Below are 19,227 nucleotides of genomic sequence, written 5' to 3'. Positions count from 1 at the left end.
TTCTACCATGCTTAAGAATATTTAGCTGAATTTCTGCTAAATTTTTATTTCTTCTAATAGCTTTAGTAAGAAATGACTTAAATCAACTAAACCATCATATTCATTAAACTGCTGTGAAAAATATATGGGCTGCAATAAAATTAAAACAAATGTTTAAATTCTTACGTACTACTTAAGAATTTTAACTGAAGAATCATGAAGGCATTTTTCAAGTTCTAATGATATTATTAGTGATTATTTTATTGGCCAAAAGTAGTTATTAACTCTTGAAACACATCCTATTTTGAAAAATAAAATTTTTACAACAACTTAGTCTATTTTGCTACCTTTTGCATTTCTAATATGAATCAAAAGCAACTGGTACACAGGGCAACAGCATCAGTAATGCAATAGTCCTGTTGGTTCATAAGCAATTTTCCCTGCACCTTTATGTTTTGCATCACCAAGCAATGGCTAATATATCAACATGGGTAACTGCAACAAACTATGAGGAATACCACAGTGTGTACACTGATACTCATTCATACCACATTCCTTCATTTGACTCAGTTTGGTTGGTTATTTTGCCTCAAAGTGCTTATTGTGTTCTCCATCTTTGAGTTTTTCCCTCATCGTCATAACTCAGTAGCCTTCCTTTATACTCATTTTCCTCACATACCTTATTATCAAGCTACTTACCACTTATTTTTAAAAATAAAATCCTACTTTTAGTTTGATATTTGTTATGAGTTTAACGGGTCTTTGTAATTGTGCTAGAATTTTCTTTGGGACTGATGTTATAGTTCTGGGTCATGAGGAAGTTATGCCAGTTAAACAGTTTAATACACGGCTACATTTTCCAGAAATCAGCAGAGCCAAAGAGTAGCTTCTGAATAAGCATGTTAAAGTTTAAGGTATGTCTCAACACTAAAAAAAAATAATATAGGTAAGTTGTCTTCTGTTGTAAAATAAGTATCCTTCTAGTCTGTCATTAAGGCTCATGATGAGAAAAGACGATTTCTACAACTGTATATGTTAGGCTACAAGCTTAGCACATTGCCTGATAAACTTTAATAGACTTAAAATAACCAATTTAAACATCAGACTTACTAGATGAATTCCGATTCATCTGCACCTAAAACAGAAATGTAAAAATAAGTGCCATTAAACAAATAATTTGGTAATAAAATATCTGGTAAAATGTCAATACTGAGAACTAATTTTAAGTTATTTTTAATATATCTGCTCAATTGTAAACTGTATTTACATAAAAAGATTACAGAAAATACTTTCAGTAGTTTTTTGTCTTATAATTTAAAAAATACATATACCTTTAACATTCAACAAAAAGTTTCAAAATACTAATTATCTATATAGCAAGATACCATGGCTTGCTAATTTAAAAACACAAATATTGTGAAAATCAATGTTCAAACATAATGATTTTTTTTAAAGTTAATAAGTAAAAACATAAAATCTTGCACTTACTGGGCTGTGTCTCTAGCAGTAGTACATAGAAAGGAAAAGAAAAAATAGTGTTAAAAAATAAGAAAAGAAAAAGTGTTCATTTTATAATTTAAAATATCACATTTCCCTAGTCATCCGTCTATTCCCTTCTGAAACATACCTAAAATCTATACACCTAACAACACATAAATACACTTTTGGAGGGAAAAGAACTTAAGCTAGATAAACAAACTGGGAATAAAATTGTGAGATCCTCTTTCAAACCCAATTTAAGTATTACATTTTTTATTATTATTTATCTTCTGAGTACAAAATTATGTTTACTGTTTTTTTGAAAATAGAGAAGAGCACAAACGATCAATTATCTCACTACCCAAGATGGATGTTTAACATTTTGATGTATATTTCCTCCAGGCTTTTATTTATTTACGTATGTATTTTAAACTAGTTATGCTCTTACACAAAAAAATTTTAATGGATTCACAACTTCCTACTTCATATATATATACACCATAATTTAATCTTGGCATTAATCTTAATAAACTAAGTAGTAATGGTCGAATAAAACCTCACTTCAGAAATCTCTTTTGGTGGAAAAAATAGTTCTCAAATTAAATTCTAAAAGTGCATGACTAGGGAAAAAAACATTTTTTCCAAACAAATACATATAGACTACTTACAATATTTAATTACATAACAATACAAAATAGTGTGAACTTTTATTCTTCATTATCAAGAATAGTTTTAGGTGGGGGAGGGTATGGCTCAGTGGTAGAGCACATACTTAGCATACAGGAGGTCCTGGATTCAATCTCTAGAACCTCCATTAAAAAAAATAGTAAATGGGGGGGAGGGTATAGCTCAGTGGTAGAGTATGTGTTTAGCATGCACAAGGTCCTGGGTTCAATCCCCAGTACCTCCATTAAATAAATAAACCTAATTACCGCCCCCCCCCCAAAAGAAGAGTTTTAAAAACAATTACGATAAGTATGTACAGATAAACTAAATTGACATTCTAAGATATACTTTTTCCCATAGTTTAACATTTCTGAATTTAAGAGTATGACATCAATAGAAAGATCTATTATGATTTTTTTCTCCCTCAACAGCTATTAAGAATCTCAGAATTGAATAATTAACCAGTAAGAATTCTTATCTGTGCCTCTCTTTGTATGAAAACTATGGAAAAACAAACAATACAGTGAAAGACAAAAAAAAATGCAAAGATATAATTTAATCTTTAAATTCTTTTTTATGGAACTCTCTTTTATACAAAGTTCACCCAAAAAATGAATGAAAACCTTTTAAAATTAGATGAGGAAGAGATTAACACTGCCCATTCACAAAATTCTGCCTGAGACAGCACTACTTATGATACAACAAATGGCAGAAATAGTGGATTTTCTAAATTTTTGTTTAAAATACATTCAAAAGGAAATAAAACTGAGCAAAATTCACAAATTCACTTGCCTGTATAAAAATTATAAATGATATACCTCAATAAAGCTGAAAAAATTATAAATTAAATATTTCCTCAGCCAACATGCTTAATTATTGCTAAGTGATGTTTTATTTTTTATTAGTTCTAAAACTAACCAGATGACGTTAAACAAACTAAGGCTTCCGTATAAAGATTGTAAGTGACTTGCTCATTTTCTTACTTACAGATACTGCTGGGGAGAGCGTTATATTTCCTATAGATACTTTTAATTCATCCAATGAAGCCATTGTGTGATGTGAGTTATTTGGATGCATAGGTTTGATTTCTATCCGGTATTTCTTTGGTTCTTCATCTTCAGAATCAGAATCACTAGATGAGTAGAAATGGTTCTCTTTGGTATGTGAGTATCAGTTAAAGAATTCAGTTTTTAAGTTACCTTAATGCACAACAAGTTTTTCACATATTTATAAAAAGGAACAACAACAAAAAAAAGAGGTAAGACAGACTTTACCAGAAATGTAACTACTAATATTAATAACATGTCAAATAAAGAACACAAAAGAATTTTATTGTAATTAAAAATTTGAAGAGTAAGAGTCTTTATAAAATAATAGATTATTTTGCTGTAAATGTCTACATATATGCCAACACAATCCATAGAATATCCAGATGATGAAAGGATATCATTCTGATTTGCTTCTGGTTTTATACTATAGCCCTCTTCATCTACATCAGGAATGTTCTGGGGGGAAAGAAAAAAAAACTTTACTATAACAATAGCTCCAGCTATGAAAACCTTAAAAGTTAGCAAAATAGCCTTAACTATTACTGAGGGGCTTTATAATTTATCAGATATCAATAGATTAACAAAATTATTAAACCTGTGGGAAAATTATATCTTTTTAATCAACTTCAAATTATACTCCATGCTTCAGATGATCTGAAAGAGAAAAGCACTGCAAAACAAACAGGAGAAACACTGAAAGGAAGAGAATAGGTGTGTGGGTAGGCATGCCAGCAGTTCTGTGGATAAGCAAGTTTTCACCCAAATCTTCAAAGTGGAAGAAAAAGGCATAAGGCTGTGTGTGTCCAGGGAAGAGAGGTGGTAATATCAAAGGACTGACAGCTTAAGTACCTGGAAATATATATTATAAATACAGAACAAAAAAACAGAAATAAAAGACTACCAAGAAAATTTAAACTACACTAAAATACCATCTCTTACCCATGAGACTGGCAAAAATTCAAAAGTCTGAAAATATACTCTGTTGGCAAAGCTGTGAGGAAATGTACTCTTACACTTTGCTGGCATAAGTACAAAACAGTACAATGCTACAGAGAGAAATTTAGCAATATCTAACAAAAATATGTATGTGTTTACTCATCCATGCAGGAATTGTTTCTAGGAATTTACCCCAAAAATACACCCCCAAGAATCTAAAAATACATATGCAACAAGGTTATTTACCAGAGAATATTTTTACTCAAAATTACTGCAAAGTACTAAATGTCCAAGCATAGTTGAATAAACCTCATACACAAAATGAAGTATTATGCAGCTATTAAAAAAATGAGAAAGGTTTCCATGAAGTGATATGGAGTGACTTCTGGGAAATACTGCTAACTGAAAAAAAAACCAAGTACAAAAGAACATGTATAGTATACTATCTTTTAAGTAAGAAATTAAAAAACCATATAGATATCTGCTTATCATTAAGAAAAACTGCTGGAAGGATAAATCAGAACACAATAAAGTTGGTTACCTAAGAAGGGAAGACAATTGAGCAAAAGGGATAAAGGAGAGAGGGACACATCTAAATATGCTTTTGTGGTTTGACAATAGAATATAAAATTTATGCTCAAATGGATCAGAAAAAAATACTATACACATATAAAAACATGCACATATATAGGGAAAATGCAACTGTTACAGCAAATGTAGTAAAAAGTTAAAGGTATATACTTTGTACTATTTTATTCTCATATTTTTTTGCAGGTTAGAATTTACTTCCAAGTAAGTTTTAAAAATGGGAAAGAAAGAAAAAAAAAAAAAAAAAAAAGACTGCCAAGAAATGCCAGGGTTTACTAGTTCTATATAATTGGGCAGCCACTATCCATCTCCTGGCAGTTTGCCATTCTTCCTCCAATCACTTGCTAAAGCTCAGCAAGAGAAATAGGAAGGATCGCTAATCTGACAGCCCAGCACAAGGTTTACACAGCTATAGCCTCCAAGCTGAAAAAACAGTCTAATGTAGCCAGCAGTGACTTAACAGACTGGATTAAAGCCTAGAAGTGAAAAATCTAATATAGGGTAAAGAGCAGATTCCATAGATAAAAAGATGACAACTGATGTAATTATGACCCTACAAGTAGAGCATTTTCTTTGAGTTCTGTATGTTGCTTGCTAGTATGCAAATAAATTTTAAAATACTTTAAAAACAAAGAAGCTTTGACAAATGTGGATTCATCAGAAATCAGAATTAAAAAATTTTTTCAAAATACTTTATTCCTATTCCCAGTACCCTAGAAACATACCAGATATTGGGTTTCCTAGAGGTTCTATCTGGGAACTGACACTGACACTACTTTTAAATTTGTTTACAATACTTTATACAGGACAATGTAATAATTTTAAATAATACTGAGCTGTTTTCTGTTAAGACTGAATAAACTGCTTTTGAATCAATCTCCTGTAGATTACAACTATAAACTCCGGTCAAAATAAACAACTATCTGAAGGTACTGAAGAGTGACCCACAGCAGCTACTTAAAAAGATACACAAAGTGATACACTTAAAAAAAAAAACAAAAAACTATAAATCAAAATGAAATTCTAAAAAAAGTTCCAATAATCCACAGGAAGGGAGGAAAAAAACCCCCCAAAATTCAAAAAAAAAGAAAGAAAGGAGCAAATAGAAAACAAAAAATAAGATGTCAGACTTAAACCCTCACATGTCAATAATCACTTTAAGTATCAATGGTCTAAATATAAAAAAATCTAGATTGGCAGAATGAATTTAAGGAAGTATGACCCAACTATATGCTACTCACAAGAAACTCACTTCAAATATAAAACATAGGTAGGTTGAAAGGAAAAGGACAGAAAAAACATACCATGTAAATATTAGTTTAAAAAACAAAAAAGACAGTCACTATTAGATAAAAACAGACTTCAGAAAGAAAATGACCAGTGTCAGACATTATATCCACACAAAGACCTGTATACAACTGTTCAAAACAACATTTCTAACAGCCAAAAATTGGAAACAACTAAATGTCCCACAATAGGTGAATGGTTAAACAAACTCTGGTACATCTATATCATGGAATACTATTCAGCAATAAAACGGAATGAACTATTCATACATGCAACAACCTGAAGAATCTCCAGAGAATGGTGCTGGGTGAAAAAAGCCTATCCCAAAAGTTTACATACAGTATGATTCCACTTAAATAACATTCTTGAAATGATTTAATTATAGAAATGGAGAAAAGATTAGTGGTTGCCAGATCAGGGAGAAGGAGGGAATGAAACAAAAGTGGCTGAAAAAGGGCAATCAAAATGAAAGATCCTTGGTTAATGGAAATATTCTGTTTGACTGCATTAGTATCAATATCCTACTTGTGAAACTGTATTATGGTTTTGCAAGATGTTACCATCAGGAGAAAGGTACACAGGACTGCTCTGTACTACCTTTTAATATTCTGTAAACTGACAATTATTTCAAAATAAAGCGCTTTTTTGTGTGAAAAAGAAAACAATGATTTCAAAGTGTACTAGGTTTTCAATGCTGGAACTATTCATAGAAAGTTGATATTAAAGAAACTTACACATTACCTGTTTATACCTTTGTCCATTCAATCCATGGTTTCTATGTTAGGGCCCCCCACACTGCTAGAGCAAAGCATTAAGTCAAATGCAGTATGAAGGAAAAATGAGCAGGTAATTTCACTCACCAATCTTAAAGGTGGTTTTGGTGGAAAGTGGTGGTAGAAATTTTAAAAAATACATTGGGATAGAGCTCACAAGTCAATGATATATTTCTCAATCTCTAAGTTTGGAGTAGGGAAACTGGCTAAAATTGAAAGAAAAGAACAATTTACACTTCCTTGGTCAACTTTTAAAAGATGTAGTCCATCAAATTAATTTTTAAAATTACATACATAGACTATTTTGAAAAAGGAACAGAAAATGATGGGTAATTTCTCTACCAAGGTAGCCTACTGATGTTTAAGTAATAGCAAGACTAGCCATAAATAAAAAGGTTATTAAATAAGCCATAAATAAATAACAGGCCATAAATAAAAGGAAGCAACAAAAAAAAGCTTCCTTTCCCTGCTGACCATCACTGTAATCCTTCTCCCCAAAGGTAACCACAATTCAGTGTCTTGTAACTCATTCTTTTTAAAAAAGAGAATACATGTAGTACACATAAATTTATATATTTTAAAAAGCAATTACTTAAAACATCATACGTGCTTTTATTTAGTTTCTTTCCATAACAGACACAGAGCAACCTAACTCTATGTAACATCTATTTCTTCATCAAGTAAATGTTTAATAATTTATTTAACCAGTCCCCATTTTAATGGCTGCTTCAGTGTTTCCAAGTTTTTGCTAATATGAACAATGCTGAAACAAACTATCAACCTTTCCTCTTCCCCCTCTATATATGTATATATCTTGATCAAGCGAGTACACACACACACACACACACACACACGTATGTATATATAAAGTTTATGAATACAAGCCATAATAGCAAAGTCCTAGCAGCAAGATTGCAGGATCAAAAAGTAAATGCATTTTTCACTTGGGGAGATACTACCAAACTATCCATAAGCCAGATTGTACCAATTTACATTCCTACCAACAGTATGAGTGTATCAAAACTTTCGCCAGTATGATGGGTGAATTTAGTAATTTAATTCTAATTTGCATCAAAATGAGACTATTATTTTGAACATTTCTTATGGTTATTCACCACTTTTATTTCTTCTTATGAAAATTACCTATTTTTATCCTAATGCCCTTTTCCTGCTGAGATGCTAACCTATCTTTTAAACTGATTTGTGTAAAAAATGTGAAGAAAATAATAAGCCCCTTGTTAAATGTCTTGCAAATACACTCTGCTCATTTATCTCTAGTGACTCAAATCCTTCTATGGTGTATTTTTTCTAATTTTATAAGTTTTTCATTTCTAACAGATTTATCGATCATTCCTTATATGGCAGGAGAATTTTGTGCCCTCTTTAAAAGCCCTTTCTTGGGGGAGGTTATAGCTCAGTGGTAGAGTGCCTGCTTAGCATGCATAAGGTCCTGGGTTCAGTCTTCAGTACCTCCATTAAATAAATTAAATAAACAAACAAATAAACAAAGAAACCTAATTACCTCCTATCCCCCCCCAAATTAAAATAAAACCCCTTTCTAATTCCAGATAAATACTGGCTAACGTTCAAAATTGTTTAATATTGATTATTATAGAATAGTATCAATGAACTGAAGGAATTAAAATATTTTATTTAAGGGAGTGTATACAGAATAAAACATTAAGTACTAAAAAAAGTTTTATTCAATGTCACAATCATCAAATAAATGCTATAAATAATTAATTCAGAAATAAAATGCATGATGATCACTAAAGTAAATGCCAAACACATCTGCTGACTTTTTCATTAATTAGTAAACCAAGGGTATCAAAACAGGCAAGTGGTCAGGTAAATGTTACAACTCCAAAAACACTCTGATGATTTCAACCCTAGAGCTCATTAGAAGTCTATTTCTTTATTTTCACTATAAACATTAAAAAATAGTAATTTTCTTATTTTAAGGCTGAAATATAAAACAAAAATACTAGTATTATCTTAAGTAACATAAAGCACAGTGTTTTACAGAATACCTAGTTCTTTATTTTGGTACACCAATATCCTATAAAAAGAGCATAACATGTTGTGGCCAAAAGAAACAATAGTAACGCAAGCAAGAACAATAAAGGAACCAGCTTGACTCTACTGCACTTATCAACATGAGCAGTGTCTAATGAACAATTTGAAAAATGTGTCTGTCTACACATTACTTACATCATTTGGTAAATCTACTCTCCCACTGTACCCACAGGGAGCTCCATCTGATGTCTTCTTTAATTACATATAAAGAAATATATTTAAACAAAGAAATATAAACAAACTTTCTTTAAAACAAAACAAAAAGCACAGAAAAGTACTAACCATGGTTGTTGCTATTTTTTTCTAAAACTACAGTCTGCTAAACAAAACTCAAATATAATGAACAGATAAAGCAGTATTTTAACAGATCTAAGAATCAATTAATAAGAGCACCACATTTTAAAATAAAGTAGGCAGGTTTGAAATCTGACATATTTCCCAAGAAAAAGCAATATTCTATGGCACCACTCCAATTTTAAAAGTAAAATACCCACTTTTCAAAGATAGTTAGAAATACCTTCTATTATTAGTAAACCAAGGGTATCAAAGCTTATAGCAATGTAAAGCCAAAAATGCATCTGTAAAATAATTTTTTTAAAATAATTTTAATAGTGAATTTATAATAACATGGTTAGTATTTTTCTTGGAAACGTTTGTAAACAGCTCAACCCAAATATGCTGGGTATTTCCTAATGGAAACAGCTAAACTGTTTATACCAAAATAAAATCTACTTACAAGTGAATCTGCATCAGGGCATTCCCTGTTAAAATAAACAAAATATTAGAAATATTCAACTGTTAGAACTATCTGATAATTACACTAAACTGAAAGTTTTGGCTTTGGTATTTAAATATAACTTCTCTCTAATTTTCCTAGAATTTAAATAAATCAAATCATGAAGATTAAAATATACCAAATGATTTTAAAATTCACACAAAGACATTACCCTGTACCATACTAAAAGATAAAATAAAACAAACAGCTTACGAGTATTTTAAAAACTACTTTCAAAAGTACTTCTTTTCCATGAATATACACAAGAATCATCTCAAGGGAGCTGTCAGCCCTACAAGGATTTCTGGTGGCTTTTAATCCTTCAGGTGGAGAAAGGGAAAAAAAATCCCTCAAAGAAGAAAATCTGGCTTTAAAAAATAATCTACATTTTTATTGGTAAAAAATAGTAAATAACATATTTAAATTAAAATTTTTTTAAACTTCAGTTTCCTTCCCATAAGCTAGCCTATAGGGAAGTGAAGCCATCTTTCTCCAAATGTTAAATGAGCAGCTAGACTTTCAGCCAGAATAGTTTCTAGTCTAATGTAATATGTAATTGAGCACTGATATTTTATAATTTAACTAGTAAGCAAACAAGAATCTGGATAAAATCTAGTGAAAACTATTACTTTAAATGTAAAGCTAAAACATAAATACCAACATTCTCGACTAGCCAAATAAAGACCTAAAACATATAAAATTAAAGACATTAAAGCCATGAAGAGTAAGGTTAGAAAAATTTATATGTATACATTCTAAAACAAATTCACAAACAAAAATTAGAGTGCATATTTTAAAAGCACTAGCTTAGTTACACAGTCTTTGGCTTGAGATATTAATGCATATAGTGTGAGATTTTGCCACTTTAATAATAAACTGAAAACACAGACATTAGATATACCTTAAGAGCCAAATGAACAATAATAAATGGCACTAAATATATAGGGAAAGCGCTTAATATAGAGGATAAACAGGTAATCTGTATCAATCCAAAGACTAAGCACAAACCAGGAAAATCTACAAATTAAAGAATTTTGTTCAAGAAAGGATGAAATAGACTGAAAAAGTGAAAAAAGAGGGAGATGACTATACTGTTCTTAATCCAAATGGAAGCACCAAAGAGACAGGATGAATGCAACCCCCACATGTCTTTATATCCACTTAAAATAGCAAATTTTGAAAAACAGCTTCCTTATTATTGGTAGATTATAAGGAATATTTTATCAAAAAAACCTATGCATACTCTGAAGAAATGTTCCAAAATAGGTACTATGATAATAAGTTCAATCCCTGTACAGAATCAAATCAATTAAGATGTGAGAAGACTTTCCTACTTTCTTCTTTTTTTTTTAAAGATAAAATGTAAATATAAAAGTGATAAGTTCAATCCCTGTACAGAATCAAATCAATTAAGATGTGAGAAGACTTTTCTACTTTCTTCTTTTTTTTTAAAGATAAAATGTAAATATTAAAGTAAGTATAAAAGTTCCAAACTGTTAATTCTCTGGCTTAAACCAGAACCCTCCAGTCTTTGCGGTAAAGCACTCATCTGCTTGCTTCACAGTGCAGTGTGAGACCTGCAGATGAAATCCCAGGAAGACTATGCTCTGAGCAAGACCCCTCATCCACAACTGCTGGCATTTCTAAAGCCTTCAGGCTATGAGAAGAAGCATGCCAAGAGCCTCGGGCATTTCAAGCAAAGTGAAATCTCAACATTTTTTTCTGCCAGGAAGTGTTGAAAGAAGACGATCATGGTGCAGTGCTTTAAGCATTAGTCTTCTGACCTAGTATTCTTATTGGTCAAATATTCCAATATCCAAGTGGCCTAAATGATCATACTGGGAAATTACTGTCATGAAAAATTGTTTTAAAAACATGGAATAAACAAAAATATTATAAGCTCCCTAAATGAACAGCTGTGAAAACCATACATTGTAAAAACATTTTAACTCTTTATAATATAGTCACTAACAGATAAACTGGCTACACTGTAAAAATTTACTTCAAAAAATCAATTGTTTAGATTTCAGTATGTATTTCCAATATTATAAAAAGAGACTAGGTTCCATCTCCTTAGCAAAATACCCTCTTCACAATGTTCAAAAAACATCTGCAGAAGAGACAATAGCTATATGCATAAATTACTTTGCAAACAGTCTTAATTTGTAACCAAATACTACTAGGGGAGGGGTAAGAAACAGACATTTAGAATGGTAGAAACTCAGAAACTCAGATACCAAGAATATAACCAGAGAGGAGGCAAGAATACCCGAAGCACAAATTGTTCTCTTACATTGAAAAATGTGAGTGCCCATCAAAATACTAAATCTCGGGAGAGTTTTGCTGATTATGCTAGAGAAATAGGGATTTTAAACAAATATTCTGTCAATGTTATTAGGTCAACAAATCACTCAAGACTTTTGACTAATCTAAATGGGTCGAATAATTAAGCGAAGAAAAATTCCTTTAATTCCAGTTTGTCACTGGTTAATCATAGCTCAATGATTCCCAACCCCGCGTGTATATCAGGAATCACATAGGCTGCTTAGAGTAAAACAAAAAATATGCTGGGGCCTCACGCCCCAAGAATCCCATTTAATTGGTCTGAGGCAGGGCCTGGCATAGATATACTTATTTTAACTTTCCAAGAAGTTCTCATATGTAGCCAAGGTAGAAAACTTCACTTAGCGAATACTAGTTTAATTTCTTTATATGCTAATTATGTTTCTTTGTATATTAATTTCTTATTTTTAAAAAAAGGTAAATGAAATTTACACTCCATCTGGCATCTAAAAATGATGAACTAGTATAAATGTTTAATAAATGTTAGGGCTTTTTTTCCTCCATTTAAGATTTTCCATTTATGTATACATATATCAATGTGTGCCTATATGCTTAGAGTTGTCCTGAAGGATCTTCATCAAATTGTTGACCATGGCTTTTTTCTTATATTAAGACTAAGAAAATGTTTTAGTTTTCTTTGCATCTTTGTTTAATTTTTTAAAATATGTCTTACCATTTTATAAAATAAAAGTAACTTTAAAGTTTCAATTTCAAAACACTAAAGCTTTAATCTTAAAATTTTGAAATAAGAAAAGTTAATACTTTAAACTAAAACTAGAAAAGTTGGCAAATGTTTCTAGAAAAGTGTGTATTTTTCATACTTTAGTCATATATACTTTGAGTTATTTGCAAAAGATTTTTTCTTTGCAAATTAATAACAAAAGCCTTATTCTTAATTATTTATAGCAACAGAAAGGATTTTGACAATATTTAATATACTTACACAGACTCTGTATCCTTTTCCTTTTTAATTATGCCTGGCAAACCAAAAGTCTTTCTTTTCCTTGGTTTTATACCTTAAAATAAATGTATATTGTTATAGAAACATAACTATTCCTGATAAATATATTAAACTTATGAATACATCTGGTATCCTGACACACAATTTGCTCATAATTGTTGATACTAAATTTGGACGAAAGAAATAAAAATATCAACTGCTGAACCTTAATATTTAATTTAGAATCATAGTCTGTTTAGATTTTTCTTATGTTAATATAATAAAGCCTGTTATTCACCAAAAGGCTATATATAGAACATTCACTTTATAGATGAAATTCTCTCTTCCCCTTCTAAGTCTCCCCTAAATCACCTCAGGCAAAATAAGCATTTGCAGATTTCCTAAAACTTCAAAGTACATTATTTACTACGTTAGATTCTGTTACAATTGCAGGTCAAATCATGTTTCCCGTACACAGGGTCACAAAATATAAATGCGCTGTTTTAAATAAAAAGATAACATGACAGATCCATTAATAGTATAACATGGGAAACTTACAATATGGCATTATTGTCCACATGTTATCTCTAATATAAACCATAAATGAAGAATACCATCTTTTTTTAACTATAGTTATAGTTTATTCAGATTTCCTTAACAAATACCATCTTTGTTTTGCCTAATACGGCAGTTCCCCCTCTTTTTGCATGGCAAATTATATTTTAAATGTCATGCTATCAATTGTTAATAGAATCCAGCGCTTTAAAGCCTTGCTACTTACCCTTTGAGAACCAGAGCACATCTAAGCTAACTTCTCACCTTATACATGAGGAAACTCAGGCTATTATGGTTTTCTTTTTTTTAACTCAGTTTTATACATCTAGTAAATACTATAGCCAGGATTACAATCCAAGTGTCTTAGAATAATGTACTTGCTTTCATGCAAAACCAACTCCCTGAATCATACATCTGTATAGCATAATATTTTCAAAATACATTTTTATTCTCATGGAGTAGGTATTATTTATTATCTACATTTTAAAAGAATTTTTAAAATTCTCTTAAACTTAAAAAAAAATTATTTTAATGTACAGAGAATTTAAATAATTATTGCTCTCAAACAGTGAGAACTATAGTCTAAGCCCCAGAGCTCCTGGATGCTCTGATAACCTTACACACAACAGCAAACCATTTCTCCAAATTCTTACACAGGCCTTGGAAAAAACAGAAGACTGCTTCCAAATTATTTCTAGCAGCTTACAAAGTGAGATACATAAAACATGACAAAAATTGTGGATGTCTCTTGGGTTTCATACTATGAAAAACATCAATTTATAATAGGAAAGGTTGTGGACCCTTTCTCCAAGTCACATCATCACCTATTTTGAATGATAACATTAGCATTAATGCATAACCTTATTAATTATTAAAATGTTAACTCACTGTAGAATAAGCAGTATACATTAATATATGTTGATGACCTTCATATTTATATTAGAATGTTTAAAGATGGGTATCAATGGAGAAAACAATCTCAATGTATATTTGAAAACAAATACATGTTATATTTAATCTTTAAAATATATGTATTCTAACACTAATAGTCCTTTGGGCAAACTTACTGCTTATTAAGTAGACATTAATATCTGCAGGTCTTTGAACCATACTCAAATTTTTTTTACATCACTCTATAGACATGCTAACACCACTGGACAGCAGCTCCTCTTTATTTGTTCAGTAAACAGAAGCTATTAGCTAGTTGCCACATGTTACAACTGGTCAACTTACCCTCAACTGCACTAGCAGGGTCACATTCTTCAAATTCAAAAAGGCCTAAAAAAAATGTATGAACAAATACTAGTTAAAAAAAAAAAAGCTGGCAGAAAACAATTAGATCAGATCCCATTACTTTTAATTGTTCTGAAATGTGTTCCAGTGTTACATGATTGTGTTAAAGTATCAGCAATAATTTAAAAAATCAAATAAGCCTAACAGTGAAAAAACATTGACACTAGCCTATTATCATGATCATAATTTTCTGAAAACCCTTTATATATGGTACCACAGAAGTGAAGACACAGAGATCTAACATGTACTTTCTGCTTTCAAGGAGCTTACAGTATGTATAGTTGAAAGAAAACAAGCACGGTAAGAGGCAGTTGCTGAATCCTTGGTTGTGTTTGTGGGAAGGACAGAGGGACGAACTCAGTAAAATACTACTTGGACGGAAGCTTGGGACTCTGTCTTATTTACCACTGTGAACTAGCAAATAACAGATTTTCCATAAGTATTTCCTTAATAAATAAGTGAATTAATTACATACTAAGTGGTGATGCTAGATAATCCAGATCTCTCTAACTGTATAGCAGATCAAGGAATTTGAACGGTAGTTTGCAGGCAATGGGAAGAGTTTTTAAGTGAGAAAGTCACACATACACACCCATGCCGAGTAGTCTTACAGAAAAATTAATTCAGTACTGTTATCAACTGTAGAGGAAGACAATGATAAAATGGAAATGAGTTGGAAAACAATTCAAATAGCCCTGAAATGACAGTTCTGCTGAGACTAGCCTTAAATGCCATAAAATATATATTCCGTATGTGTAAAATATCAAAGTATTTAGCAAAAGCATGAATTACTCTTCTACTGAAATATACCCAAAGCTAAATATTAGACTAAAAATTTATGTTCCACTAAACTGTCATTTTAGCCTTGTTTTGTAATGTATAAATTCACGCAAGTTCAGCATTTTTGTGAAATAATTTTTAATTTATTTAGGGTAACTGGTACAGCCTGCTACATCAAGAAATTTTAAAATAGAGCTCAAAGTAAACAGTGGATAATAGAGGATTTCATTACTGGTTCTTATAAGCTGTTAAGCTTAACCATAACTATGTGCAAATTCATGATCAGAGTTCTCACTGATCATTCCATTCCACGAATATATAAGAAAGATTTCTCTACAAGTAGGAACATCAAAAAATATTGGCTAATAAAATGTCTTTCTTCTTGCCCCTAAATCGAAGATTTACTTCTTCAGTTCCAGTTTCTATTCACATAGAGTAGATTAACATTTAGTGATAAGCAGAAGAGTCATAAAAGTGAGCTGATAAACAAGGTCCTAATAAATTAATTAGCAATACCTTCCTTACTGGGGCAATCTTACAACACATATCAGAAGACTTGGAAAAAAAAAAAATACACTCACTATTTCCATCCAAAAAATTCTTACGGAGTCAGAAAATTGCCCAATTAACATTTTAAGGACTTCCTCTCTGTAAATCTGGAAGCTAAGAATGTATTAAATGACAGGGTGATGAGCTGCTTCTCAGAATTCTTTAACAGCCTACATTAACAGTTTAGAAAGAGATGAGAACTGAAAGATCAGTAAAGGTAAAGAATTTTAGTAGTACGTGCATCTGATAAACAGCAAATTTTTGCTTGCTGTAAAAATTAAGAAGAATGAAAATCTCTACCTAAATTACTAACAGCTTATTAAGTATTATTAGTTTTATTACATACAAAAAAAGCTTAAGAGAATATAACCACTTGTCAAAAAAAAAAAAAAGACAACTAGAAATGTGGTTAATCCAAAATGTTCCTACAGTTACACAGCACATCATTTGTACCCAGTAACTACAGAATTTCTAATATTCAGGCTATAGGCTTATTCCAGAGAATAAAACACCAATGCCAGAAGTGTTATTACTTACAAATATTTTCAATGTAGTATCTAGAAAGACTTTTACAAATCACCTTAGCAAATACGGTATATACTCTTTTAAGATCTTTGGATGCCTTCATGTATGTGAAAATTGTAAAGGCATCCCTTCACTCTATAAACATCAATCCCTTCACACAAAATTCTACATTTTCTTCTCACAAAACACTTTTCCAATACCAGACGTATCTTGATTGCTTCTCTTTATCTTTTTTAAACATCCCCTTAAAACCCATTTGAAATAGAAAAATATCCAGTAAAAGTAGCTATTCAAAATGACATTTCTGAAATATAAGATGCCAAATCTTCTCAAATTGTAAAATACATATTAAAAAATTTTAACTCTGTTCCATCTGCATATAAGCTTTTCTATTAAAAATAGAAATAAGTTACTGGAATAATAAAACTATATATACTCTTTAAAAAAAAAATTCAGTCATGCATGAGAAAGATTTTCTTTTTCAAATGGCATACACTCCGCATGCTGCTTCACATGGCAAAGCTTTGCGTGCCTGGCTCAGTGCCAGTTGACAGCTCAGCTGGATATCAATGCACATTCTGACCCCCCTTGCAGCATGTCACTTCTGAACTGTTTCACGAGTACAAAGTTTATTCAGCATCTCCCTCAAATGCAGTCCACTGCCCATCATTCTGCTATTTAATCGTAAGACAAGTTACTTTTTCTGACAGTACCAAAGCCAGAGTGAGAGTCAGAAAGAATAGTTTGCTACAACTGGAATTTTAACTGTTTTAGGCTCAATTAATTCTGTTGTCAAAATAAATAACTATTCTTAGTGCTCAGATTTTATGCTGGGCCACAAGGGCAATTTAGTTTATATAAAAGCAAGTAAGACCATTTTGGCTCTGTCTCCTGATGCTCTTTTACACATTATCTAAAAATCCCATCACGAGTTCAATTAAAAGCAGAAGAAATTAAAGGCAGACTTCCAAGAGGTCAACAATCTAAAGCAAAACAATTCTTACACATGATGCTTTAATCATAAGGGCAGGAATAAATTATTGCTAGCAAAAGAAAAAGTCCAATAACCTAAACAATTTATCAAAACTTTCAAGAAATGTTACAAGAGGAAAGAATTCATTTAACAATAATCTTTAGTCACTATATTTTGTGGAAAGAGGCAGTGTATAAAAAAATGTGAAATATCTAATTAATAGTTTCCATTGTTTGGGAATCAATTCTAAATCTTAGGCCACCAACAGGGCAAATCTGCAACTCTGCCTAGTTATAAACTGGCCTCAAAACTCAAATAAGAAGTCTCTGAGTTTCCCAAATCAAGCATATTTTTGCATATGCCCAACTGAAACCACAGAACACTGGTTCTAATTAGAAGCCAAAGTTAAACATACAAACATGTCCAGACCCCAAAGTTTAACAAAAAGTGATAATAGGAGAGAGGGGAGGCAGAAGGAGGGAGGGAAGGGGGAGGGAGGGAGAGAGAGGGAGAAAAAGAGAAAAGAGCAAGAGGGAGGGAGGAAGAAAGGGAAAGAGGGTGGGGGGAAGGTGACTCATAACAATAGGAGTCAATGACATTTTCAAGCTTGCTCCTGGGCCTATGAAATGCAACAGAGCCACATTCCTAGGTGCCTGGGATGAGGAACCAGGCAAGACAACGCGAAAAAGAGCATCAAACTCCAGCTTATGATGATGTGTAAAGGGTACAGAGGCACAAATTCTGGTTTTGCCATTTGCTTGTTGCAGATTACCTTGGACTAGCTACTTACTTTTTTTGAACCTAAGTTTTATCATTTTTACAAATGATGTGGGGGATAAGAACAATAATACCTTTTGCTATATTCACTTTCTCTTACTCTCTCTACACAAACCAGTACTCACAATTTTTTTCTTTTTCACTTGCTAAATTATTTGAAAATAAGTTGCAATAGCAATGCTACTTCACTTCAGGATTAGTTATTTTAATAAAGGGCTTGTAGAAACAATTCCCTCAGTCTAGCGGTTCCAAATCTCAACTCCCAGTTGAATCTCCTAGTGCAATGCTTCATGTATCAGAATCACCTGGAGGGCTTGTTAAACCGCAAATTACTGGACCCCACCCACAGAGTGTCCTATACAGAAGGTCTGGGTTGGTGCTCAAGAATATTTGAACAAATTCCCAGGTGATGTGGATGGGCCTAGAATCAGTTTGAGAACTACAGTCCTAGGGACCCCTGGGTCCATTGCCAGATAGTCTGTAAGTCTAGACAGTGCTCCAATTTTATTGCACATACAATCTGCCTGGAGATCTTATTAAAATGCAGCTTCTGATTCAGGAGGTCTGGGGTAAGGTTTGAGAAGCTGCATTTATAACAAGCATCCAGTGATGTAATGCTACAAGTTCTCAACAATGGCTGTACATCAGACTCAGACAAGTTTTAAAATATAGTGGTACCAAGGACCCACCCCACACCAATGACATCATAATTTCTCAAATAGTGCATTGTACATCTGTACATCTTTTTTTTTTAAGAGAGAGAAATAAAAAGGAAAGGGAAAAAAATTCCACAGTTGATTCTCATATGTATCCAAGGCTTAAGAACCATTGATGAGGCAAATTTAGGGACCAAGGTCTTAAATCAAAGGAATAAGTTTTTAACC

The 19,227-nt window shown here is 31.7% G+C and overlaps 1 protein-coding gene across 3 annotated transcripts in view; it reads right to left on the bottom strand.

The window, feature by feature from the left end:
- Positions 1–19,227, bottom strand: part of FCHO2 (FCH and mu domain containing endocytic adaptor 2) — a 110,689-nt gene that overhangs the window by 35,037 nt on the left and 56,425 nt on the right. For 2 of the 3 annotated variants that reach the window (XM_031446701.2, XM_064481442.1), the window contains 8 exons: positions 14,680–14,724; positions 12,895–12,967; positions 9,570–9,594; positions 8,969–9,025; positions 3,572–3,629; positions 3,112–3,287; positions 1,468–1,479; positions 1,090–1,114 (listed from right to left, as the gene is read on the bottom strand). In XM_031446701.2, the coding sequence (XP_031302561.2) occupies positions 1,090–1,114; positions 1,468–1,479; positions 3,112–3,287; positions 3,572–3,629; positions 8,969–9,025; positions 9,570–9,594; positions 12,895–12,967; positions 14,680–14,724 (471 nt within the window). The remainder of the gene's footprint in view (positions 1–1,089; positions 1,115–1,467; positions 1,480–3,111; positions 3,288–3,571; positions 3,630–8,968; positions 9,026–9,569; positions 9,595–12,894; positions 12,968–14,679; positions 14,725–19,227) is intronic. The other variant, XM_031446707.2, reaches the window with a different exon arrangement.

The sequence above is a fragment of the Camelus dromedarius genome, chromosome 3, assembly GCF_036321535.1.
Source record: "Camelus dromedarius isolate mCamDro1 chromosome 3, mCamDro1.pat, whole genome shotgun sequence".
In the NCBI taxonomy this organism is placed as follows: domain Eukaryota; kingdom Metazoa; phylum Chordata; class Mammalia; order Artiodactyla; family Camelidae; genus Camelus; species Camelus dromedarius.
Note: the sequence above shows the minus strand (reverse complement) of the source record. Positions and strands in the feature narration are given on the sequence as shown.